Source organism: Syngnathus typhle, linkage group LG20, assembly GCF_033458585.1.
Source record: "Syngnathus typhle isolate RoL2023-S1 ecotype Sweden linkage group LG20, RoL_Styp_1.0, whole genome shotgun sequence".
Classification (NCBI taxonomy): Eukaryota; Metazoa; Chordata; class Actinopteri; order Syngnathiformes; family Syngnathidae; genus Syngnathus; species Syngnathus typhle.
In genome coordinates this window covers 1,177,985-1,204,238 of record NC_083757.1, presented here as the reverse complement: position 1 = coordinate 1,204,238, position 26,254 = coordinate 1,177,985, and the positions used below count along the sequence as shown (strand labels likewise).

Below are 26,254 nucleotides of genomic sequence, written 5' to 3'. Positions count from 1 at the left end.
TCAGGCTTACACAAATTGGAAGTTGGTCATTGTTTTGGCGATGAGACTTCATCAGTGTCCTGTCAAGTCAAGATCCATTTACTGTGAGGACATCATTACGTCGTCACACGGACACACTGTCATTGGCGAGACTTTTGATGATGTAATATTACACCATTGAGCAACGTCTGTTAATAGTTGTACGACAATTACCGTATTTTCCGGACTATAAGGCGCAGCGGCCTATAAGGCGCACCTTCAATGAATGGCCCATTTTAAAACTTTATCCTTATATAAGGCGCACCGGACTATAAGGCGCACCATTAATGCATCATGTCAGATTTTTAATCCAAATCAAATCATTCTCCATTTGATCTTTTTTATTTCAACTTCAGACGGAACAAATTACTTTATAATCATAAAATAATGATCCATAGTCTTTTTGATTCATGATTCATAGTCTTCAGCGGGCCACTTATGATTGATTTCATGACACAATGCTTTGGGCCAGTTTAAATTTAGGAATTTGGTCCATATATAAGGCGCACCGGACTACAAGGCGCACTGTTGGTTTTTGAGAAAATTTTAAGTTTTTAGGTGCGCCTTATAGGGCGGGAAATACGGTAATCATCCTTAAACCAATAGCAATCCAGTTGGCGTAAGTGTACTTTCCACCCGGACGGATTAACATGGGATATATGCGCCGTACATGGATTTCCGTTACGGACACACACCTCCGCATTCATATCCAGGGCTTTACACCTCCCCCGTTTTGTCTCCGGGGACAGTGCTGACATTTTCTCCCTCATTTGAAATGCATGACCCGAGCCACACTGGTGTAAATGTGCACAGCCCTCATGCGTATTTGCTGGTGTGCTGCATGTAACAGTGTGGGGGGGGTATATAAGGGATGAAAGAAATAGATGTGAGGGGGGTGGGGGGAATAAAACAAGACGTGTCTCCTGTGGTGGCAGACAATATGTTAAGTCTAAAATTGCCACACACACACAAAAACACTTGTTCAGGTATTTAGTCCGTCAGTAAAACACCCATTCCCAATGAGAGCAAACATCATTTGGACAAAAGCAGTGCTTTGGCAGCGCCAGTAGTGCAGCGCCTTGTAGGCATTTATCATATTACTGCAATCGGATGACAGTTAATAATGATGAAAGTCCATATAAGACTGTCTCGAGTTAATTAAGGTTTTATGATCGGACACAGTAACACTAAGCAGACTCGGAAGGTTACGGGTCACCTTTCCAGGCCAAATCAATGGAAAGGTCCACATGCTAGCGTATGCATCACCTTTGTTCGTCCGCCGCATAGGATCACGTTTACTCGTCGATTAACAATTACCACAGAAGGTCAAGTATGGCCGCAAAGGGTTACATGTTTGATTACAGAAAGGTTGCCGTCGTAGGTTACTTTTTATTCACCGCTAGCCGAGGTTGCATCCAAATGTTTTCGCCCAATTTTTGGCTGACTGTTCTGTTTCATCTTGAGAAAAGAAAAGCTCCTTTGAATGGGATGTGCATCTTAAGCCCAAGCTGAATATTAAACAGTCCAAAGTCCACAATGGCAACATCAGACATGTTTTTTTTTTTTCCTTTTTGGTGCGCAAACAAAAACAGGCTGGCTCCCTGTCAGTGAAAAGGCCACATCCATTACATGACTGAGTGCCTTTGTCAGCTCACACTTGAGCAGTGTCACTACAACTGATATCGTGACTTGATCACGCTCGCACGAGGAATATGACACAACACTTAAAAATACACACCAAGTATGCTTGGGGATATTTGGAGTTGCGGGTAGCGTCGCACAATTGGTTTTAGTTGACTATAGGAAGTTTATGATGTCATTCATTAAACTTTGATTTTTCATTCCGAATGTTTTCTGCTTGACTTATTTTTGATTTGGCATGATCGATTTAATTGGCAAGCGCGCACCCGGCCGGTCCTATTGACTATTTAAACAAACCTAACAGGTGGGTTGGATTTCTGTTTTTGAGTTTCTAACTATTCTATTGAGTTCTCAAAGTTTCAACTTATAAAACTCTCAAGTCAATTTAATCGTGGTTTGCGAAGAGCTGAAAATATCCCGTCACGAAAACAGAAGCCTAGTGCTCATTATGACTTTCAATCATTCATAACTGAGGATGCTTATTGGGCATAATAATGAACACATTTAGTCCAAAAAACAGAACCAAAACAAAATTAGCGATTCAGAACATTCCCACACGATCTGACTTTTGATCCTACGAAGACGGAACACCCAAAGCAGGCGTCCTGGCCGCCCTGGTATGTGATCAGAACGCGGCCACCGCCATTCCAAATGGACGTAAGTGAACAATGTGAAAGAAAAGAGCGGAAACAAAAAGAATAATTATTCAACATGGTGTGTGTGCGTCTGTGTCCGCGCCATCATCTGTGATTCCTTCTCATCAGCACAATATCAAACCGCCTCTGACATGATGCTAAATAATACATCACTCCCTTTCTCTGCGCCCTCACACACACATACATACAAATGCAGCGTGCATGTGTGCTGCCCCATGAATTAATGATGGTCTGGCGGTCTTCACAAGGAAAAGTGCATGTGTGGAGATATCCCACAATGACATCAGAGCAAGAAAATCTCAAATTGCATGGATTGGAAGAAAGCATCGAGGAATCTTCGACACATTAACATGGCGGAGGACCTTCGCCGGGAGTTCACATGATCACGTCTTGTTTAGATCATTGCACTTGCCCCAGCAGGCCCCACACCTTTTACGCTAACTTCCACATCAAAGTTCTTCTGAATCTAAATTTGATCTCCACATGGTGACGACGGTGCATAATGAGTGCTAATTTTAGCCACCGCTTCAGCTATTTTTATTGATGTATTGATTTGGTTTCTATCCGGGTTTTCATCCGAGAGAATCACGTCGAGTTGGTTACCTGCCGCAAAAAAAGGAAGAATTAACGTGGACGATATGGGAAGAGGGAAAATTCTTCAAAGTTAGCGCCACACGGTAGTACGGAAAAAAAAGAAAAGGGCCATGACCTGAATTACTTTCCAGGCCAACGAAAAAATGGAGTCCCACAAACTCAGTCGTTTTGGAGAGCGACCAGAGTTTAAATCGATTCATCTGTCAGTCGGCTGGCCGGTTTTAAAATTGCACTTGGAACAGGCTTAATTTGCACGCTCTGTGCTCAACTTTTGAAACCGTCCATTTTCACTGACTACAAAAATGGAGGCCTGGCACTTTGGATACTTTGTCTTTTTTTCCCGTCGCCTATACATGTGAAACGAAGAGTCTTCGGTAAGTGGGTTCATCTTGAAAATGTCCCACTTTTTGGGTCACACCGCGGCACTTTTACCGCCCGACGCGATCGCTCGCACAACGCGGGCCGGGCTTGACAGCAACTCGCTGTGGAGAAGGAATTAAAGTGTCACCATTGACAAGCTGAAAAGTGAACATGTCAAATTCCTTGAGAACTTTCTCTGAGGTCCGTCAAAGATGCTGGACTTGGGGGGGGGGGGAAAGGGAGGCCTGCATATTGCCACGGAGCAACGCGGTGCCTTCAGGGACATTTTGTAACTCACTCCGAGTCTCACATTCAAGCTTGTTTTTTTTCCTACAGCTTGTAAAATACAATTCTCTTCTTATCACTCTCCTTCAGATTCAGTTCTTTTCAACGGAAAAAATACGAGAGCCCATCACAACCTTGGCTCGACTGAAAACAACATCTGCGAGAAGTTATTTGCTCATTCAAACCGAGGCGAGCTGTGCTTAATTTTTCTACCCAGCGCCGTTGCTGCAAACACACGCATACACACACACACACACACGGTGACACGTTCTGACCTTCGTAGATGAGCTTGAAGCCGTGTGCGGAGACGGCAAAGTCGCTCGTCAGCCTCAAAGAGAAGACGTTCCCGGTGCTAGTGACCGGAGGAGGCACCTGGAACCCGGTTAACCTACACAGGCAAAGAAAGAAAATGCATCAACAGCACTGTCATCATTTCTGAGTTGCCTCAAAGTCAGCAAAATACAACCTGAAATTTATTGGCTTTGATTTGATTTAATTATTAGGTTTTATTTGATCTAATGTCAAATTCTACCAATGGAGCAGCCTCCCATTACTATCATTTTGAATTAGTCTCAAATTAGAAACACATGCATAGTAGACTGGGAACCTAATATATATATAATATAAATAATAATGAAATAATTTACAATATATAATGCAAGATAAATCCATCAAGTACATTTTCAACAGCTGTAACAAAGCGCTGTCTACATGAGACAAAGACGAAAGGAAGATAAGGCACATAATTACACACTAATGCATTTAGCATCTCATGAAGAGGTTTTTAATCATCGAGTCAAAAATTGGTAGCCGCACCGAGAGTATAGACGGTGTTGAACAACAATAGGCGCACACGCAAATTGTCTTCCAGGAAATCATCTTCCTACTTATACTCGGCCGCTTTGATTACACCACTATTTGTGTTTGCTCCCCTCAGCCCAGCCTCTGAGGTACAACGCGTCTCCATTATTTCAAAGTACATTTTAAAAAAGGACCAAGCGCTGGGGGTGCGTGCGCTAGCTCAGTGGAGTGGGCTTTTAAATAAATCATGCCACAAGATTAAAGCTCATAGACTCGTGACATCACGCTGTTGCTTGATATATAAACAGGAAAACATCCAGGAGGAAGCACAAAGGCGACGGAAGTGGTGGATTTTCACTTTTTTGCCCCCCAATTACTTGGATTGATTTTTCAATATTGTCTTCGGAGCTAGAAGAAAACGAATGTTTTAACGACGTGCATATAAAGTGTGGAAAAATACTTCGTTCTTTTTCGATTCATATGGAACTCCGCAGCGGTTAGCTGAGGTCGTAAAGTAATAGTTTTTGTTTTAATTGACTGAAACATAGTAAAAAAGGAAATTATAATTTTTGTACATATAAATGTGCCGATGCACAAAATGCACAAGGCGATAATAGATCATAAAGAATACCTCTGTGAGCTAAAAAGAAACTTTGGCTATCGCTGCCAAATAGGCCAAAAAGGGATCTTGTTGCAAAAAGCACTTGGTTCCAAAGAGCCGTCTTCGAAAATTCGCTTTCCAACATCTTCTGACAGTTGGCTTTGTTGTTGCCGACCTAGCTCTGCTCCTAGCACTCTCTTCAATCACGCCTTTTCATCTTTTCGACCATTTCTTTCTTTCTTCGACAAACATGAGGAAAAGTCTCCTCGGTCTCTTCTGCTCTCTGGCATCCTCTGTTTGTGCAAAGACACTTTTCTAGCAAAGATATAGCAAGTTGTTTTTATTCAGGTCAAATATGAAGATAAATATGAAAGAGACCTGGCTGCAGAAACTCTTGAACTCGTTTACAAGCCGGGGCTATCTGCCACAGTATTTGTTAAAAAGGCCCAATTACTTATTTTACTTAGTTAGCCTCCAACTGAGTTTTGCATTTCACATTAGCATCAAGCTAGCTGATAGACTTGCATTTTGCACGTATTCTCCACATTGAAATAGATTCAAAATAAAGATAATGTCCTCACCGGAGATGGCTGTGTTTGAAAGTACGTCAAAATGAGATCGATACGCACGATAGCGAGACGTAAGTCACAGCCCGGTCGTCCAACGCTCCTAAATATGCCGTTTAATCAAGAGGCTTTATGGCAAGTCAGGCGTGCAGGGTCGCCGGCGGTCATAAATCAGTCTCGGTGGAACCGAGTTGTTCCACCCCACCCGGCCCGGCCCACATGTAGCTGTTTTGTTAGTATTTTCACTTAGTAACCATGACAACTGAGCTCCTAAGTGTCGTCCTTAAGTGAACAACACAAAGGTGGGCACTGTGTCAGTCATGATACCAACATGAAGTGAAATTGGAGGAACGCTGAGTTGCCATGCAGGATCCTCTTATCCGGGAATAGATTTCCAAAATGTCCAATCAAGTTTCACAGCTTATCATTTTCATCTCAACCCAACATCTGTGATTGCTTTAATGCCTTGAACGTTTGGGCCTACTACGCTACTGTAGTCCAACTGTGGAAGAAAAAAAAAAAACTCAATTTTTTTTTTGATCAGCATTATTATCACTCAAGTCCTTTCTATTCAAACATCTTTTCTTATCGTTTGCCATCACCTCACATTAATTCACCAGCTCCACAGACGTGCACGTTCACGCGCGCTTCCCTCGTTAAGGCCGTTAATGATGTTTTTATCTGAGTTCACAAACGTCTGCTTCTGTTATTTCGCCGCGTTTCATCACGCGTCATCTCGTTAGCATTCATATAATCATCAGATAAACTCTGGGTGACACGAGAGCAGGCACACACTGAGGAGGGAGATGAGGTCCAGGGGTTAGAATTGTCCAGGTTGGCTGCTGAGTCAAGGGCATGCACATCCATTTTTCTATCATGTTCTTCACTGCGGAGATTCACACTTTTTAACTTTTATATTATGTGCAAGGAGGTTGAAAAGCAATAAATCTCTCTCAATTATCAGTTGAGAAGATTCCATCAATACTTTTTCTCCTGTCTGCAGCTTGATTCATTTTCCCAGTCAGGTGCAAAGTTCAGGGTCTGGAGTCATGGGATTGACTAACAGCACTGGTCTCTGTGATATGTATACGCACACACAAATATACACATGCATACTCACACATACAATCACACACCCATTTTTCAGTACGTGTTTACAATCGACGGCGAGTCCTCGGTGTCAAGTAAATTAGTCACTAGCCAAGCCACATCAAGGTTCTTGGCTATGGTGGTGGGCCATTCATTAAATTGGTCTGTCTACCTGTGTTGCTGCACCGTTTGTGTTCAGCTGAAACACACTGTCCAATGATGGCTAACTTGCTGCAAACATGGTGGACATCCCATTACAACAGTCCACATAAATGGCAGTCACACCAGCTCTTAGCACCGACAGCCAATTCCTCGCAGGTTCGGGATTCGACAGACACCCCCCACCCCAGGAAGCGAGGCACTCTGACGTGGGGGGTTGAATAGCAGATTAACCTCGCTGTCAGCCCCAGAGGTTCAGAGGGGAACACGCTGTGACTCAGACTGACAAGTCGTGATGCATGCTAAAGACCAAGGCAGCCTTTTCTTGTCAGGAAATACATTTTCTATGCATCTTCTAAATAAAAAAAAACAATGCCTCTTCATTTTAAAATTTGCATTTAGATGCTGAGGTTGGACGGATAGAACACATTTCTATAAATAGTCAATTAAAAAAAAAAAGAAAAGCTACACGGACGGAGCATAACTGTTCAACTTCAAATGATATCAGGCAAGCTTTTGGCAGCCATCTTGTGAAAACTGTTCTCCCACTTCAGGTAACAGCAAACAAGACAGGTGGGTAGGCCTTTTTTCCAGTTAGTCTCCCTTGCAATGAGTATTTCTGCAAAATGTCACCTGCTGCGAGAAAAAAAGCAACACACGCATGGGAAGAACGCGCACGGATGGATTTGATGGCGTCCGCATGGAAAACGGCGCTCTCCGCGCACCCACGACACCGCCGCTGACTTTTCTACATTTGCCCTTTTGCCGTGCTGAAATAAAATGACTGCGGAGCTTCAATCTCAACAGGTCCCCCCAACCCGCCCCGCTCCGCTCACCCCCGCCTCTTCTGGGAGCGTTGTGACATGCCTCCTTGAGCAAACTTGATTTTCCTGGCGGTATTTTCAACAACATCCGTAAACAACAGCCCTGCACTCTTTAATAATAAATGTTGTGTACCTCTCTGTCTTCCCGCACCCTCTCTTTTCCTCTCTCTCTCTCTCTTTTAGACAGTTGGATAGATAGTGACTGCCGACCCCCCCTCCCCACCGCACTCCCCAAACTAAAGCTTGTTTAGGCTTCTGGCTATCCCATCACTTACTATTACACTTGACGGGCATTGGGGAAGAGTACACACATCGGCACACTCACATAAGGAAAAGGGACTAACACAAACGGACATGCATGCTGGTGCACACACACACACACACACACACACACACACACACACCTGTGTTGGTCAGATAGGCAGAGACAGATTGCATGCCTCCACTGGCATTCAAAGGGAAGGTGTCAGGCCTGACAGCGACTTAAAGCTACAGTCGTTAGAGCGATAACGGGGGAAGCGGAGATTAGATGCGCTGCTGAGAGAGCCGGCCAAAGAAGAAATATGAAGGCCGGCCGGGGATTGAACACGTGCGCCCAGCACACGTGGGAGCTCGCAAAGTGAACACATGACGATTGGGTAGGAAATTGACAAACAGTTAGCCGCCGAGAAAAAATCCAAGTCAAGCACTCCACCGCCAATGACTTTGCAGGTCTATCATGGGATGCTGTTTTGCCTGCAGAAAACACATCAACACACAAGTACGCACGCCCAAAGGCCCCTTTACACATCGCCGAACATGACAGACACACATCCAAGTTACAAGTCAGACGATGTCTTAAAAGCAAACAGTAAATCGAAGTTCCGGACAGCATTCTAATCGAAAATACTGCGTGGAAATGTAAACATCGACCTTGGAAATGGCAGATAGCTTCATCGGGAAGCGGGCCGTATATATTCCCCGACTTGGCATCATGAATCACTTTTACATAGGATGTCCTTCCAAGTCGGGTTTCAGGCGGTGTGGCGCAAAGCGGAGCAAATCCGAGTGGACGCTTTTACAAGGTTCGGCGTGATGAATGGTCACGCCGCAACTCCCGCCACATACGAAACACTTGCTGTTGTGCTTTTTCAACACATAACACATTTGGCAGTGGTCGTAACTAATTACGTTCAGTTACTTTATGCTTTCCAGCCTCTACCAAGGTCCCAAAAAAGGGAGATAAGGTGGAAAAGAACAGCGACATGGAGGGACGGGAACCACAGAACATTAATGATGATGGCAACCGATTCGGACAAGCAAGATATTCCCCATTGGCCTTATTTAACCCAAACTAGTGGGAACAATGTTGGTGGCACAAAAATGCTTGTTGCAAGGTGACAATATTTCAATATTTCTTGCCAGTCAAAGGTGCTCGCTGTTTGCCAAACACGCCGTTAATACGACCATTAAATAAAAGCAGTGACATTCGCAGCGTGCTGGGACATACAGGTGGCGAATTAAAAGGAATAAAAGGCATGGCCGTGCTCCTGTTCCACAAGCGCAAAGCTCTCCAGGGGTCACCGAATGATGGGATGATTACCAGAGTCATGGGTTTTGGTCTCGACCCTCGCGTGAGGGGACTGGGAACAGATGTGATGGATCCCGCTATCATCGCAGCACCGGATGAGGCCATAATGTTGGCAAAAGTGCTCTTTCCCGTCTTTTTGGATGATCTGGTACCGAGCCGTGGGGAGCATATTTGTGGAGGGGGTCAGTGCCCTTGTATCCCTCACCCTAGCTCCGCCAGAGCACTCCTGGCACAAGGAAATAATAAAAAAGAACTCTGCCCTGATTTGTCTGTACATGTGCCATTAGGTCGCCTGATCCCATCAACGCATAAAAACAACATTAACGCGACTTTCCGCTGTTCCATATTTGCATATTTTTAGCGCTTGCTAAATTATTTTGTATTATTGAGGCAGAGTGTGCTCTGTTTTAGCCAAGGCATTCGGGCCACATTTTGTCATCTCGTTTTAATGTTTAAAAACACCAGGCTGGCAACGGCTGCTGCATACTAATCGTAATACACACACACACTCATACACTCAAACAGACTTATTAGTGTGGCGCTAATATTTTAAAAGTTTGGGGATAACAATGGTCATTACAAAGCACACACACACACCAACGGCAAAAGTAGGCCACGGTCCAGTGAGGAAACACAGTCTATAATGGTCAAGTGACAGACGGTGATTAATTGATACGTCAACAAAAGGACCGTGTCCATGTGTTAAGGTCACTACATGCTCTTTTTAATTGAATTCTTGTACTTGTGTCTGCGAGGATAATGGAGCGAAGCACCGGAGCAGAGAGTAACACGCATTGTTCCCGTTCTGCTTTTTTTCCCCCGAACGACCGAACGAACGAACGTCCGCTCCATCCCTGCCGTGGCAACGTTTCAACGTCATTAGGCCGCCGACACAAAATCTTTAAACACGGCCGGTCTCGTAAATATGTGCGCACACCTGAGCGATTACCGATGCTTTACTAAAAACTTCTCCTTGCTAATGAGGGCGGCATTAGGGAGCTTGGGCTTTTCTAGGATTTAGTGGCATCGGGGCGCGGCTTTAGAAAAGAAGAAGTTGCCAAATGTAAGCGATATTTTGGCGAACAGCAAAAATCCATAGTGGAACTGATTCAACTTCACTTCCGATGGTGTTTATCTGTCCTTGTTGGAAACCCCCATACACGAAATGGTCACAAAAATAAGCAAGAATGAAAGTCAGAGGACTCAATGAAGTGCCGCTGAGATCAAATGGGCATAGTCCTCAAGGCAGGACACAGCCGGACGCCTTTTTACAATAATTGCGTTTTCAGTTCCATTTGAATGAGCTCATTTGTTGTGATTAGAAAAAAAAATCAATGACAACAAGAGAAAGCGGGCCGGAATATCAAACGGAATGTTGAGGTGCTGCAAAACTACGAGGTAGTATTTGTCCTCCAGCTAACCCAAAACTCCAAAGCCAAAAAGAAAAGAACCAAACCATCAAAGAGTCCAGATGGTGGACAGTAGAGGATCCCGCAAGCCTTCTGTACGATTGAGTCACCCCGTTTTTGTGAGTCACGCTCCGAGGAAAGAATTCCACATCGGCATCAATGCAGGAGAACCTCAGGCGTCGGCGCTGTTGTCTTTCAATAACGAGACAGGCGCGTCGATCCTTGCCTACGCAGCTCACCGCTAAACATCCTGTGGGAGGTCAGGTGGGCGTGAGGCTCAAGAAAAGACTGCACAACCAAACACTGAATGGAGAGGAAGAAAATCTCCCAATTCAAAAAAGTGTGGATTTTCTCCCCCCCAAAAGCCTGCAAATTTTTTTTAAAACAGGATGACGAATGGCGTTAAGAGTCTTGAGGTCTGTCATTTGGTTTTGATTCATATTTTGAGTACTCTGCGATTCATCAATAAAATATAGTGACTTCTGCAAAGGCATTGAATGATGCCATTTTCGAGAACCCCGGACCACCCACCCACTCCCTCGCATCATTTCCTCCGGCCTTTAAACTGAGCGCCATTCTCGGTTTTCTCATTTTTGGTCTTTTGGCCCTTGTCGCTTGCTCCGATTCCAGGCTGCAATTGTCAGAAGGCTTGCCAAACATCCGCTCTCATCCCCCCGGTAAAGAGAGGGGGGGGGGGGGTAGAGGCCAGCTCTGTGGCTCATCAAAGTGATCCCTCCCAAGGGAAAGAGCACGCCTGACACCTGGGTGACCACCCGCAAGGAGGTTGTGAGCGTCAAGAGGCTAATGGGAAGCTTGAGGGGATTACCAGTTTAGCCGCTGGGATTACTGGAACGCTCCGCACACACCGAAAACGCGGCGCGCAAAAAGACACACTGCTGAGTGTATTTACCAGACGGGGGAAAGTCATCCAAGACATATTGGCTGGCTGGCTGGCTCTCGGTGGCCCTCCGTTCAAAACAATCCCCGCTTAAGTCGACAAACCCGCCGGGATCTGGTCGCAAAGATTGTCCGACGGCGTTACGACAGAGACGTTGAACTCGTACGACGAGTCGCCCAACAAGTGTTTGCTCGGTCCCTGCTCCATTATGTAAAGGCGCCGATCCGTATTTATGAAAAGTGGAGCAGCGGGTACTTACTATCTTTGTCTTTCCGTGAGCACTGCCAAAAACTCTTAAGATCTGCCATTCATGATTCACCAGCCAGGAACATTATGCGCTTTTATTAGAGCTACATAATTCCTAATTTTAGCCTTTTTGCTGGATTTTATGTTTGAACAATCAAAACACTTGTCAGGAAAAAGAGTCGCACAAAAACCTGACGTTTGACAGACGTGAAAAACTTAACTCAATTTACATGTTGTCTTTTTCAACATGCCGTCAAAGTCAGCCTTTTTGCTCATTAAATCGATCTCAACTCATTCGGGGTACTCGTATGATTCTTCCCATTGTAAAAAAGTCAAGATTGATTGGGGCAAAGTGCGAGAAGCAGCCCATACGAGCCAGGAGTCCATTTTTAATAAACGTCAAAAAGAAGGACAATGACACAACGCTGGCTGTATTTTTCCCTCTTTGAGCCAATGGCGCCGTGTTCTTTGGAGATTACAATTGTAATCTGCGGCTGAACGGAACCAGAGCCCGGTTATCGGCGGCGAGTAAATGACGTTGACAAAATGAGTCGACACAGACGCGGTTACTGAAGTCATATTTGAGAAGAGAGATGAAGGAGTCCATTACAGGTACAGACACAGACAGACTGGATGATGCTAGATAACGGACACCAAACCAAAAGCCCCACATGCACTAATACTGTTACTCATTTTTACAGTGACAAGAAGCTGCCTGCTCAAAGAAAATGTAAAAAGTCATTTCCTAAATGGCTGTTAGAAGCTTCCAAAGTTCCCGTGAAAGCCTGCCCACCCCCACCTCCCCCTTAAAAATAGTCAGCTGCATCTTCCTACACATCAATTACAACACATCAACTGAAATGCTGATAGAGAAGCCAAATGTCCTTAGTTCACCTTGTAATAGTCTTTCAGAAGCCACTTACTCCTATTAAATGGCTACTCAAGCATTATTCTCTTTTTACAGGAAATGACATGCACAACTTGCTCAGGCTTGAGCTAAAGAGGGGCCACGGTGGGCACAGGCCCCCCTGAAATATGCCAGATGATTTTCCAATTTTTCCCCGATTTTTTTGAAGAAGCATACAATTAATCTTGGGGAAATTTGGAGGGGGGGTAAGATGCCCCTAAGAAAAAGAAATCCTAGCTCCGCCAGTGCAACTTCGATTGGTGTCATATTTAAGCACATCATCGTCAAGGTAGAGGCAACAAGGGGTCGAGTTAAATTACCCATACATAAAAAATATAAAACATTAAAAAAAAAAAATAAGGCAGCCTATTATCGCTTCCATCTTTGTGGCCTATAGGCAACGTTATCCACCAACACAAAAGAGCTGCACAACAAAAACACACACACACACAAACACACCTCTTACCCTCCTACAGGGCAGAACTGATGCGGCAGGAGATGAAATATGACAACCTCAGGGGTAAACACACCTCCATTGGAACTCCACACACACACACACATTTAGTGCACAGCTCCACACACACTCAATGGCATCCCCGCTAAAATATATTGCGCCAGCATCAAAAGTGTTTTCATAACCTTTGTATTTATATTGGAGTGTTTCCTGTGTTTATCCCTTTGAATCCTTTTTTTGGGCTACATTGTCCTGTGTTGTGTGTTGTGTGACCCCCGCGTGTCCCCCCACAGGAGAAAATATAAGAGTGACTTATTGAGTGTAAAAGGGGGCATTGCAGAAGATTACACACAACAAAGCAGGTCAGACAGAAGTGGAACGGTCAAAGAGCGCTTTGGATGGTGACAGATCGTACAAATGGTGCTGAAGCTATATTAACGTGCAAAATATGACAGCGTGAGCGTGATGACGTTAGTTAAGGTTGAAATTCTCTGCACTCGTACTGAATCTCATTAGACTGCGGACGCTTGAAATCAAAATAAACAGCAAACATTATATTCCCATTAAGAGGCCATTGAGGGAAAATACCCTGAATAAATCACACCAGACAAGCAGGCTAAACTCTGCTCACCTTCTTCACCTCAAACATAATTTTTTTTTTTTTTAAATCCCCTATACGGAGTCACAACCAGCGCAATGCAATTGGAGACCCGCATCACGACAACGAGTGCAGCAACCTCTCGGCCCTCTCCAGCAAGCTCATCTCTAACCTTGCCGTTCACCCGGCTGACCCGCCTAAAGACGGATGCCCGACACTCCGGGACATACGCCCTCGCATTGATTGCTTTTCTAAGGGCTTCTAACTTCTTGCGATTGTTTTTCTCCCCGCCTCATCTGACCTCAATTGTACTCCTCATTGCTAGCATATTGCATTCGCCGAACATCTAACGGCGGCAATAATGAACTGACGACAGACAGAAGTGCGCTTTCAAAAACCCCACGCACAAAATGCTTCCCGCGGTAAAATCTCGGGGGTGAATTATTGAAATGGCAGACATTTTGGGGGCTGCTGACGACAGTAGATGTTTTGCAAAGAAGTTGACTTTCCACACATTATCAGCAATCGACTTCACTAACTGAACAAATACGCTTTCTTTGTAAAAGACGTCATTCGCTGTTCTAACGATTGCTCTTTCCTCATCTTTCTATTTCGAGATTACACTTCCTAATATTGTTTGCCGGTAGCCGGTGAAAAGCCCGCTTTATCGACTTTGCGATACGCTCGCTGCACGTGTACGACATTCCTATACCAGACGCTGGAAAGACGTTTGCAAAGAATCCAGCCTGAGACGCGACGGATCGAAGCCAATCAGACGCCCCGACACCCCCAACCCACTTTGCATCGAGGGCCCCGAGGAGAGCCTTGAACGTATTGAGTTTGTTCTGGTGCAAAAATAAATACGGCCAGCTTTTAAAGCATGCTTACGCGCATAAACGTAACCAGTCACATGGAATAATAACCGGGAAGATGCGGAACTGAATTGAGGGAATGACGAAAGGGGGCAAAAGAAGAAAAACAAAAATGCGGGAACTTGATGCAAACGCGTCAGGTTGAATTAGCATGAAACCTGAGCGGATCTGTCGATCCCACGAGAGGCTCGGTATGCGATGAGCAACTTTTCCCGGAGTTGCATGAATACACGCATCGCTAACTCGCTGTAACTTTGCCAACCTGCGGGCGCGCACACTCAAACTAAAAACCAGCACATAAACATAACAAGGCTGAGTCGCCTCGTCCTTCAATCGGCGTTTCTCATCCAAAGTGGCTAAATGTTGCCATGCTGCGGGCCAACAACACCAGCGGCTGTCAGCGGGCCAACTTGGAACTGCTCTACGGAACATGCGGCACAAGCGAGGTGCCCTTTAATTCATTATGAAAACTTGTAATGAGAACAAATTGTTGCCATTGAAGTCGTTAACTCATAAATAGACGCAGTGCTGATTAGCTTGAGCGTGTCATTGAAATATAAGTTTGGCTCGTTTAATAAATATCTCCACCGTGACATCATCGAGACCTTTTTTTTTGTTCACTCTTTGACTATTTAGAGACACCTGATATTTAAAATTCCATTCATTCAATGAGAAAATTCAAACTTTTTGGAACCGACAAGTGAAACGAGCAACTTCTTTTCCAACAGTCGCAATTATTGCGCAATAATGACACAGATGGCATTTGGACGCCAGCTCGATGTACCGCCAAGGGCTTATTACAAGCCGTGACGTCTGTGAGTCAGAGGCAGAGCCGCACTGTGTTTGTTTACGGATTACAGCGGCTACATGGAACACATGAAGCTCTCCGAGCTGACTGACAATTGCAAGCTGTCGAGGCAGTCACGAGTCAACCCAGGACGTCTTTTGACTTCAGCTTTCCCGCATTATCTCCTCCCTGGGCATCCCAAACCCGAATCCCACGTTCACCGTTGCTTTTTTTGGCGTCTTCACACGCCATTTGAACAATAAAGGCGTTTTTGTTTGAGAATGCTGATTGCGTCAGGCTTCTAAGGGATGCCAGCCAAAGCGTCCCATGGTAAGAGGACTGCTTTCCAGCAACTATCAGGAGGACTCATTTGCATCTTTTGATGACCTAAAATCGCTTCCCCCTCATCTTGCCTCATCCCAGTAAATAAGTCAGACCTTGGCGTGAACCCTGGAGACTTTTTGGATTCTGCTGGCTCATGTTGACTGTGGACCTTATGGCCTGGGGGAGGTGACACAGGTGTTGGCATAACTTGGCAGATTTTTGTCCTGGATTCAGATCTGATATACATTTGTGTTTTTTAACGTTGGCGTAACCCGCCGATGAACTTTGTGGAACGTAACAGATGCAACGCTGGCATCTGCGTTCTTTTGCGAGCTGTGGGTCAGCTTTTGAATGTTTTGAGCTATTTGTTGACGACAACATACAAAGACACATAGACGCACCAAATGTCAAATCTAAATGACGTTCGGCCTACCTGGTCCTGAAATTGGCCGGATGCGGGTGGCCATCGTACAATGACAAAAAGTCGTACTCCTCTTCGATCGCAAAGGATAAGAAGAGGAGTTGGATGCGACTGCCTTCTTCGCCGATAATGACCCAAGTGCAGTTGGCCCCGTTAGGGTAGCCGTAGGGGAACCCCGGTGACTCCACGCTGCCGTTTCGCCCCTTGAGGGTGCCGCCGCAAGTGTAGATAAAACCTGCAAGAGAGACCAGAAAAAAAAACACTTTTAGTTTCCTGCCGCTTCATTGACGATGCTAAGAATGGAAACAGACGAGATTTGGGGTTTAGATAAATGTGCCAAAAAGTTTCCTTGCTTCCATTGACTCAGATGCACATTTTGGAGGTGTTTTATCTCACTAGGCTGAACAATACGTCAACATTGGGAAAAGGCCCCTGAGGTTAATATTTTCCCCCGAAGATATTAACCCAGAGGTTAATGTTTTCTCATTTTTATGCGCCAGAGGAAAATGTTGTGGAGCGCTACATTGTATTTGCAAATACTGGTCACCATTCAGTCATTTCCAAAAATAAAAATGGATGTTCTTTCTGCCGACTTGCGCCCTAATAAAATCCAAAGGTGGACAGCAGCAGCAGCAGACTATCTTTGCCCCCCTCTTCCCCCTGGCTGTGTTTAACGTAACACTCGGGCAGATTCGCTGACAAGTCCATCAGGGCTTCATCTGAACTTAATAGATTAGAGGATGTCTTGGTCTGAGATGAAGTGGAGTCATTAAATCGGATGGGCGGGTGAAAAGCGGACAAACCAACTGCAGAGCAAACAGAGAAAAGGAGTGTTTCGGCTTTTTTCTCCCATTCACCGCTCCCTGACGTTAGTCACCGTGATAGAGAGAAGAGGGGAAAAAAAAAAGGAAGATGATTTAAAAGTCATCACTCAGAGCCAGGAGATGTGGGTGGCGGCAAGATGTGGGGGAGGTAGGGTAGATGCAAGATGGAAAGAGAACGAGAGCGAGAGAAAGAGAGAGAGAGAGAGAGAGAGAGAGAGAGAGAGAAGAGAGGGAAAACGAAGAGTACACAGCGGTAAAAGAGAGATTTCTAATTATGCTGACTGCCAGACCGAAACTGACAGCCCTCCTCAACACAAACACACAAACAGCACAAACCAACATAAAAGACGCACAAGCACAGTTACAAATAACCGGCCAGAGTGTCTAATCATTCCCAGGCGTCCTCAACCGCTTGCACCCACCACTCATGGCGTGGTTTCTTCATTTTGCCATCGCTCACCTCAATCGACCTTGTTTTCGAGACCTCGATCACATCGCACGACGGCCAACACCCGCAAAAACAAGCAAGAAAAAAAAACATCGGGCGGTGGACGTTTATGGAATTCAAACCTTTACAAATATATAAGACAATGCAAATATATTTATATAACTACTGTATGTTTCTGATGGCTGATGACAAATAGATATGTGAAGATGACGGTGTTGTATCATTTGGGATTCGAGATCAGCACAGCTTTTAAGTAGACGATAAGATACGATGCTGTGTTCCCTAAAGGAGCCGTAAAAGTTTTTTTTGGTGGAGTTAAGTGACGTTTCCCGATGGTCAAAGAGATAACGGCCAAACTAGTTTTCCACGCAGGATTTACGCAGACACTAATTGGCAAACTGTCAAAGACTCGGGAAGAAATTGGGTGAGCGCGGCGGTGTTAAGGAAGCAAGCGGGCTAATGAAGAATGGGAAGGCTTTGCTGGAAAAGAGCATGCCCAGTCAGCAAGAAAAAAAAAAAAGCTGCTTAACGACAGAAATCTTGCTGGTGAATGGAGAGGATTTAATGACTTCTCCATAATAAGAAAGTCTTCTGGAATACCTCAGATAATGACGAGTAAACATGTACCGTAAATTCCGGACTATAAGCCGCGACTTTTTTCCAAAATTTTGAACCCTGCGGCTTATAGTCAGGTGCGGCTTATATGAGGATTTTTTTCGTGATTTTTGTGATGACTTGATCACTTTTATACACTGCGGTATCTTGAAGAAAAAAACAACAACAGAAATACTATTTTGAAACACTACTATGGCTGCTGCTTATTCTGGCTGTGTTGCTTGTGACTATTATGAGCTTTAGTAGGAATGCACGCTAGGTGACCTGCGTCAAAGGGCTCTAAACCCTTCGTCACAGGCAATGTTTAGAAAGACATGTTAAAGTATGTGATTAAAACTTTAAAAAGGCTTTCTGTGAACGGTCTTTCCTTGTAAAAAGACGCGTGTGCACGTGCGGCTTATAGTCCGGTGCGGCTTATATAAGAAAAAAACTAAAATATCCCCCAATTTTAGCTGGTGCGGCTTATAGTCCGGTGCGCTTATAGTCCGGAATTTACGGTACACTTGAAGAGCCCTGACTTGGAGAAAGACGTTTTGTTAGTATTCAAATGTTAAAATCTTCAAAAGACACTTGACGCCCTAGCAAGCCACTGCCCGTGTCGGTCGGCTTGAGGTTGGAGTGGAAAGTGAAACAGCAGGTGAGCTGGCACAGGCAGCAAGTGAGGAGGTATATTTCCACCACTTCCATTCCGCTCCACTACAGTCTTCGATGCCACTTGATCACAGAGAAATGGAATTGGACTTTTTGGTTTCCTCACGACCATCAATCCTCTCATTCATGAACAGGAAGAAGAATCCAACTGCGGCATTTCCATCGATATTGGACAAAAATAACATGCAACTTGAAATCTTATATATGTGTTTTGTTTTCATCAGGAAAAGTCCAAAAATATTTCGATACATTTTGTTTCGGATTCAAACCGTTTGAGCTACGCTCTAAAAAATGCGGAGCTCTTTGCTTTTCAGTTGTCTTGGTAATTTAAGAGGATATCTTAAGCCTGTCACAACGCAGGAAAATCAATTATCGGGCTTGTCATTTTCCACAGGGGAGAGGGAGGTATCCTGTGATCAATACGCTCATTTGGTGATGAAAGCAATCTTTTGCTCAACCACCGTAACAGCGGTGTCCATTGTCCATGTCCAATCCGTTCACGTCATCTTGCTCCTGTTTGTCCGCCTCTTTGAAGGGGCTATTTGGTCAGATCTCACACTTTCTAATTTCTGATTAATATATAGATTTCGGCCAGTGGAGCTACGTGATGGCCAGGGCCACCCTGGGCCAGTTTCTGAGTTAGCACCGTGAAGTTAGCACTTCTTGGTTACAGAGGGGGGTTAGAAAAATAATGAGGTCACCCTGGCCACCCCATTGAAAAAAATTCTAGCTGCGCCCCTGGATGGATGCAAAGCTCCCTTTTTTGAGATTTTTCTCAGATGGAAGAAAAGTAAGACAGACAGTCAAAGGTCAAACTAAGAGGAAAAAAAAGAAAAAAGAGGCTTCACCAACAGGGAACCAAGCACATTTGAAACGTCCCTCGGGGATTGTCAAACCTAGAATTAGACGCCTCCCGTCAAACGGGTGGTGGTGGTCGAGACTATACCCTGGAGTGGTGGAGGCGAAATAAGGGGAATGCCTAGAGAGTGTGAGACAGAGGGAACACACTGGGCTGAAAATCAATTTCTAGGCCTGTCAGTCACTAGTGAGGGGCCAGGGGGGAGTAGATGTGAATAAAAATGAGGGCCAAGGTAAAAAAAAAAAAAAAAAAAAAAAAAAACCAAGGGAGGGGATAAAACAAGAGAACAATACACGAAATAGGATTATGCTAAAAAAGTAGATTGACACAGGAAAGTTGAAATTGAGATTCAGCACTGCAGTCGTGTCGGTGAAAGAAGGAAATGTCACCAGCCAATACTCTTGGACATGATATCCGAAGAATTGATCCAGTGAAAAAAATAGCTGGACTTCAATTTTGGAGGGAAAAGTCACCGTAAAGTCACAAATGGATAATATTAAGCCATTTAAATTGCGTCCAGGCTTCATTTGCGCACGATGCAGCCATTCTGTCTAATTCCACGTCGTCATATTGAAAAGATACCCTCATAGTCAAATGTATGGGCTAACGAGCAGCAGGCATAGATATTGAGCAAACTCATTTGAATAATAATTAGCCATAATGTGCGCTTTTATCAGCATGCTGGCTTTTACGGTAATGGCAGCTGGCTCAATACATAACTATGCCAACCAACTTTTTTTTTTTTTTTTAAGGACTTCATTTGAAAGTGGGTGAACAGAGGTACTTGTGGCTGGGCCTATTTTTCAGGGGCATTTAGGGACCACGGCGGGGAGAATTGTCTCACGAGTCGTTGATTGATTGCTTTCATCCGTCAAATATCTTTAAAGTGGCCCTCCATCATGCACAGCCATACAAGGAAGTGACTAGTGCACTAAAGCCTTTGTGATTGGCACCAGGCGCAGGTAATGAGATGTTGATAGGTGTCGTCTGAAGGGGGCGCTATTGATTACTCTAGTGTCATTGATGCCGACCTCGCTAATGAGACCTGAAGCGGCTCTTGTTTGGTTTGTGAGGAAGATGTTGCGAGCATGTTACTGGGGAAACTCGTGAATGTATGTCGCCATGGTAACATTCGACCTATTGTGCACCTGTGTTGTGTAAGGAGTTTGCTTACGTCATAAACGACAAGTCTAAAAAACCTCCCAAACGCTGCTGTAAAAATATTGTTAATGTTTTCCATTTTAAAATATTTCTTATTCTCCATTATGCTCATTTTAGGCTCAAGTTAAAGTACGTTGCTACTTTCTTGGTGCCTAGGATCTATATGGAAGGCAATTGAGGCGATCCATTAGGATAAAAGTAAAGATACATTAGGACAAAAGTAGCGCTTTGTCACCATCTTGGTGATAAAGACAGGCTAATTTGATAAGAGACTACAAATCAATGACCCATTTTCATTGAAAAGAGCCAAAAAGTCTTGAACATTTTGCTAAGTGGGCTAGCCGAGCGAGCGAAACTCAATCAAAGCAGGGAAATGTTCATTCGCAGCCAGGGGAGGACAAGTTAGCGAGCGTTCCTTCGTCAGCTTCTGTGGGAGCGTCATGTGGAGGCTGTGGTGAGGTTCATCCAAGTGGTTATTTACCCCAAAAAGCGCATATTCAAACAAGCAAAGGTATTAAAAAGCCACAACCTTGCCTTTTCTTTTTTAATAGCGGGCGTAGCTGCTTTAATCACACACACACACACACACACACTTTCTCTCATTATGCTGTTCGCAGACAGAGCCTTACTTCAAAAACAAAAGGAGGCTCCATTAGGAGCTGAACAGTCATTAGAAATACAACAATCCCGCTGCCCTAAATATGCTGGATCCAAGTCAGCTTTTTTTTTCCCCCTCTTCCTATTTTGCACTAGGAACAATTGAATGATTCCATGCCTCAAAATCACCTCTGTTCATTTTATAAGACAGCCATCACCTTAACAGACGGATGGAGAAGTTCTTTAAGAATTATTACGATACATCAATTCACAACAACTACCATTGCTGCGTCACAAAGTGGGTCAATGTCAAGTGTAGCTTTTGGTTACGATGACGAGGCAAGTGAACCGCTGTTCTCGAACGGAGCGCAATCGCAAAGAAAATGTCACACTGATGACACTTGGACAAGTACAACAACTAAGAGGTCATAATTGAAAACCACTCAAGGCTAATTAAGGCACATTCGTGGACTTAATCACCATGGCAGCCCTGATTCCAAAATGGATGCATGTGACTTCCGTAGACTGACTTCCTTTGTCGCAATTTCACCTGATCTCAGTGGAATTGAGTCCAAATTCGGAACTAAAAATGCACAGTGACACACACACACAGCAAGATGTATCTCATGAAACATGAGAATGTTGTTGAATAGAAAAATAATGTTGCAAACTGCTCGTATATTCAATTTCGCTCTTCACGACGGATACACAGAAACATTTCTCGAGAGCAAGGCTGCCAAGACAAATGATTGGATTCTCTTCCTGTTCTGGCTTTTTTCAATCAGTTGAATGAAAAAATAAATAAAAAAAAGGAGGGGGCAGAAAATCTGGCTGTCAAATACGCCCGTCCGTGCTCAGCATGCATGCTTATGCTCAGCGGGAAGGAAGCAAACCTCATAAAGCCCACCACTTTCCGGGCCAAAATTAGATTTTGAAGCTCGCATCTAACGCTCAAATGACAATTTGTTAGAGTGAAGAAGTCGGCCACGGTGTAAACCTGATTCCATTTCCGCCGTTCTGCACAAATATGTAGAGCACATTTCAAATCAATATTTCCTCCAAAAGCACAAGTATGGCGTCAACAAAGATATATTTCGGAAAAGTTCACAAAGACACAATCCCGGAATCCGTCAGGCCAATTGTTCATTTTCAATGAAGTCAGCGCTTGGCTTTGGGGCTCGGCTTCTCACGGATTAATCGTCACCTTGAAAGAGTCCCCACTTGGTCATCCGTCACTTTCGCCGCGCTCTCTCGTGCACATGTACAGTATGTATTGATAAATCGATGGCTGCCGATGGAGTCAAAGTGGCGCCACGATTAATTACGCCGTCGCTAAGGAACACTTTGATCGCTGATTAATTATAGCTTACTTCTTAGTTAACTGTTCATTATAGCTGTGTATAATTTATCACTCACGACAGAAGGGGAAAAAAAGGGAATAAGTGATTTAAGGTGATCGATTATATTGTACACCGAAACATAAAAAGTGATGCTGCTAACAAAACGACAACAAAGCAAATGGAAATCGCAATGAGACACACAAATGGTTTGTTTGTAACTATGTCAGCATCCAATCTGGCAACCGCTTTTGACTTTTTGGGAAAGCATTTCCAGCCTCCCCGCCGCCTTTCACTTTTCAGCTTGCCAGCTTTTAGGCGGCAGAACTAGATATTAAATCACAGTGCGGTGGAGAAAAGAAAAAAAAAAAAAAAAAAAAAGGGGGGGAAGAAAGCGATTATGCAGAGCGCATTTTCAACCTAATTACGCTTTTGACTCGCCAGCACAACGAGACGATGATGGAAGTGTAGAAATTGGGAGAAATGGCAGAGAAATGCGCCACTGGATGAAAGATCATTAAGAGTTCATTTGCATGTCAGTGCAAATATACGGCGCCCAAAGCAGATCATGGATATTGGCTTCTGTGCTCGGCGAGTCTTAAATGTACCTTTAAGGTCACAGCGTTTTACTTTTTACAAGTGTTGAGGCGCGTTACCATGATAAATGTCAAGTAGCTTGACTTATTGTCGGGACTTATTGTCGGGACAAATGTCAACTCAGCATGCAAACATCAAAAAGCCACAGTCGTAAATCAGGAGCGTGCTGGGACATGAGGGATTTGGCTCACGCTTAACCTTTTCGTCGCAAGTCGCTGACTGGCCGATAGTGTGATATAGCCCGTCTTATTTAAGAAACAACAAGGCGCATTTACTCCTCCATACTTGTTACGTTTCAAATGACCTCAGAGAGCTGGAGAAGTTGAAACATCAATACATTATGTGCAAATGATTCATATAGTCTTAAAAAGATGCATGGTGTTATATATCATATATAAATCTATATTTCAGAACATTGATTAGTTCTCACTTTTCAATGCATAGTCCAAAAGACCGGCCCTATTTTTTTCATTTTTATTTCATGCATCATTTATTTCATGTCTTTAAACCAATTGAATCATTTCTTTGCTAGCCACATGACAAAGAAACAAACAACGTCAATGTCAAGCATAAAAAAATCCAACTGAAATCAGAGTGTTATTTCAGCACCATGGACAGCGCCTCTGTTCATTCTACCGAGTTCAGCGTCTACTCCGATTCACAAGTGCAAGGAAATCAAAAGTATGATTCATGTAATATTAACCAGCCGCAAACAACTGACAAACGAAGAAAAGCTTGAACTTCCCCAGCCGTCGCTTCCTGAAGATGAACTTATTTATGCAAATCTTAAAACGTACGGACACTTCCGCTTGGCTGGCGCTCCAAATTGAACCAAATTCTGTCGCTTTGTGGCATCTCCCCCCCACCCCCCACCCCTACTCAGTAAAACATTGATGCCGTCCATCATTCATGGAATAATGAACAAGTGAGTAGAAGGATGAGAAACACTGGCGGAAGAAAGCAAGCCGGCAAGCCTCGATGACAAAACACACGCACGGAAGAGCACATGTTTTTTTTACACAACAAACAGACAGATCACAACATTTGGGTTATCTTTGGATCATTTGGAATTTTGCTATTCCACTCGCAATTAAACTTTCAGAACCTTGCGGGTGGCCGCCACTTCATCAACAATTTAAACTACTTTCAAGCACGGAGAAGGCATGGGGGGGGGGGGGGGGGGTCTGGTGGTTGTGCTTTAAATTGAAAAATTGCTAACCCATTTTAGCAGCAATATTTTTAGCCATTTCATCAAATTGCTTTCATTTCTATATTCCGTTTAGACGACAAGCTGTTCAGCCCGTCCACTAAATATTTGCCCATTTAGTCAACATTTGACTTCCCCATTTCTACCGCAACCAGATTAGGGAGCAGATGACCGCCATTTACTCAAGCACAAGTCAAATCAATCCTCATCCCTAGTTTAGTCTCGAGCGATGCCTGCTCCAAATGTTTGTTTGCTGCAACCCATTCAGGCAGCAGACAACAGTCCAACTTTGCTGCTCACCGCCAAGTCGTAAAATCAATCACATGGCTAACATAACATTTAGACCACAAGATCAAGCCATTCCCAATTTAATACCCGCCGCTTCCTCCGACCTTGAATCTTAATGAACCCAAATGTATATGTACACAAAATAACGCCGCTCGACCCTCATAACATTGTCAATCATCCACTTGCATGCATTCCGAGCGGCGATAAATTGTTGCCAGGTGCGCCTTCCATTCTCCTCTCCCATCTGCCTCTTTTTCTGCTCCTTGTAAGACAACCGTGTCTTTTTGGCTGTTTCCGATTTCACGTCCCAAGGCGTAAATCTCCCCTTTGTGCGCATTTTCGAAAGAGGAAGGGGGGAAAAAAAAGGCCAAAGTGCGCAGGCTTGGGCTGATATTGGCCACGTGGCAACCCGCCAATCTCATTAACTTAGCACGCGGCGGGCAGGCTGCCCGCATACCAGCGTACGCGCATGGCCGAGAGCGAGCGAGCCTGTCTGAGTGGGCCAACGTCAGGGCCAGTAAATGCCACCACTCTGTCTGATGGTTCCAATAATGGTATTAAAGAGAGCGAGAGGAGGAGAAACAAGCCAGGAGAGGAATTTATGGATAGTGACAAGCGCGTAGACGTGTTTTTTCCTCCAAAGCGGCAAAATGTGCAACATGCATGTTAACGCGAACACCAGACAGAAGGCCGCGGCTGCTCGCTAATTAGGACGTTGTTGCATTCGCTGCTGACTGATAACATGAAAAACAGCCGATGCCGGTGGCAGAGGAAAGGCATGTCTACAGGCAGGTTAATGGGAGAGCCGAGATGTAATCGGGGGCTTGCTGTCCGCTGGCCGAATCATTGGAACGCATTTCGAGAATCAGAATTTCATAGCCATAGCAGCATAAGGCTAACCGCGGAAATGCTCCTCATTCGAGGGGAAACCTTTACGATCATTGTTATACAGAATTCTAGATTAGAAGGTCACCAGCAAACCTTGCAAAATTGGAAAGGTTAAAAAAAAATGACTTTTTTATATTTGAGCTCCTTTGAGGTAGTTGCTTTTTTTTTTTTTTAGGTATTTCAGGGGGGTGCACTGTATGCAGCCGTTGCTTTAAATGTAGTATCGGCTGTCCACACGTCCGGCGACATTTTAATGAAGCCAAAAGTGGAAACGAGAGCGAGCGAGAGAGAGAAAAGGTTAGCTAGCTGCAGCCTCCCCCATGCACGCATGCGTTTCTCCCTCGCCTTCATCAGCACTTCCTCCCATCCATCATCTTCCCCTCCACTTTGTACACTCGTCCTTCCTTTTGCATTTAAACGAAAACTTGGACTGACCGTAACGGCTTACAGGACGAGATGATGGGATGATTATTTGTTTAATTAGCCAATTTGCATAGTTAACTTAATCACGTCAGAAAGCCCACCTGCGGAGAACACCTGTTTGGAGCGCGTGGAGCATCCTGCCGAGGCTCGGCCCGCAAGATGCTGCTTGCTCAGCTAGAAACAAAAGCTTTGAGTGCACCAGGAGGTGCTTTGCAGAGCAATTGAATTTAACGTGTTGATCTGAAAGTATGGAAAAGCATTGCCGCAATTTGTCAGAAA

At 44.4% G+C, this 26,254-nt stretch overlaps 1 protein-coding gene across 1 annotated transcript in view; it reads right to left on the bottom strand.

The window, feature by feature from the left end:
- The window catches only part of csmd3b (CUB and Sushi multiple domains 3b), a 138,035-nt gene that overhangs the window by 90,372 nt on the left and 21,409 nt on the right, over nt 1–26,254 (bottom strand). The window contains exons 2-3 of the mRNA XM_061267724.1: nt 16,093–16,315; nt 3,830–3,942 (exon numbers count right to left, since the gene is read on the bottom strand). Coding sequence (XP_061123708.1) covers nt 3,830–3,942; nt 16,093–16,315 — 336 coding nt within the window. The remainder of the gene's footprint in view (nt 1–3,829; nt 3,943–16,092; nt 16,316–26,254) is intronic.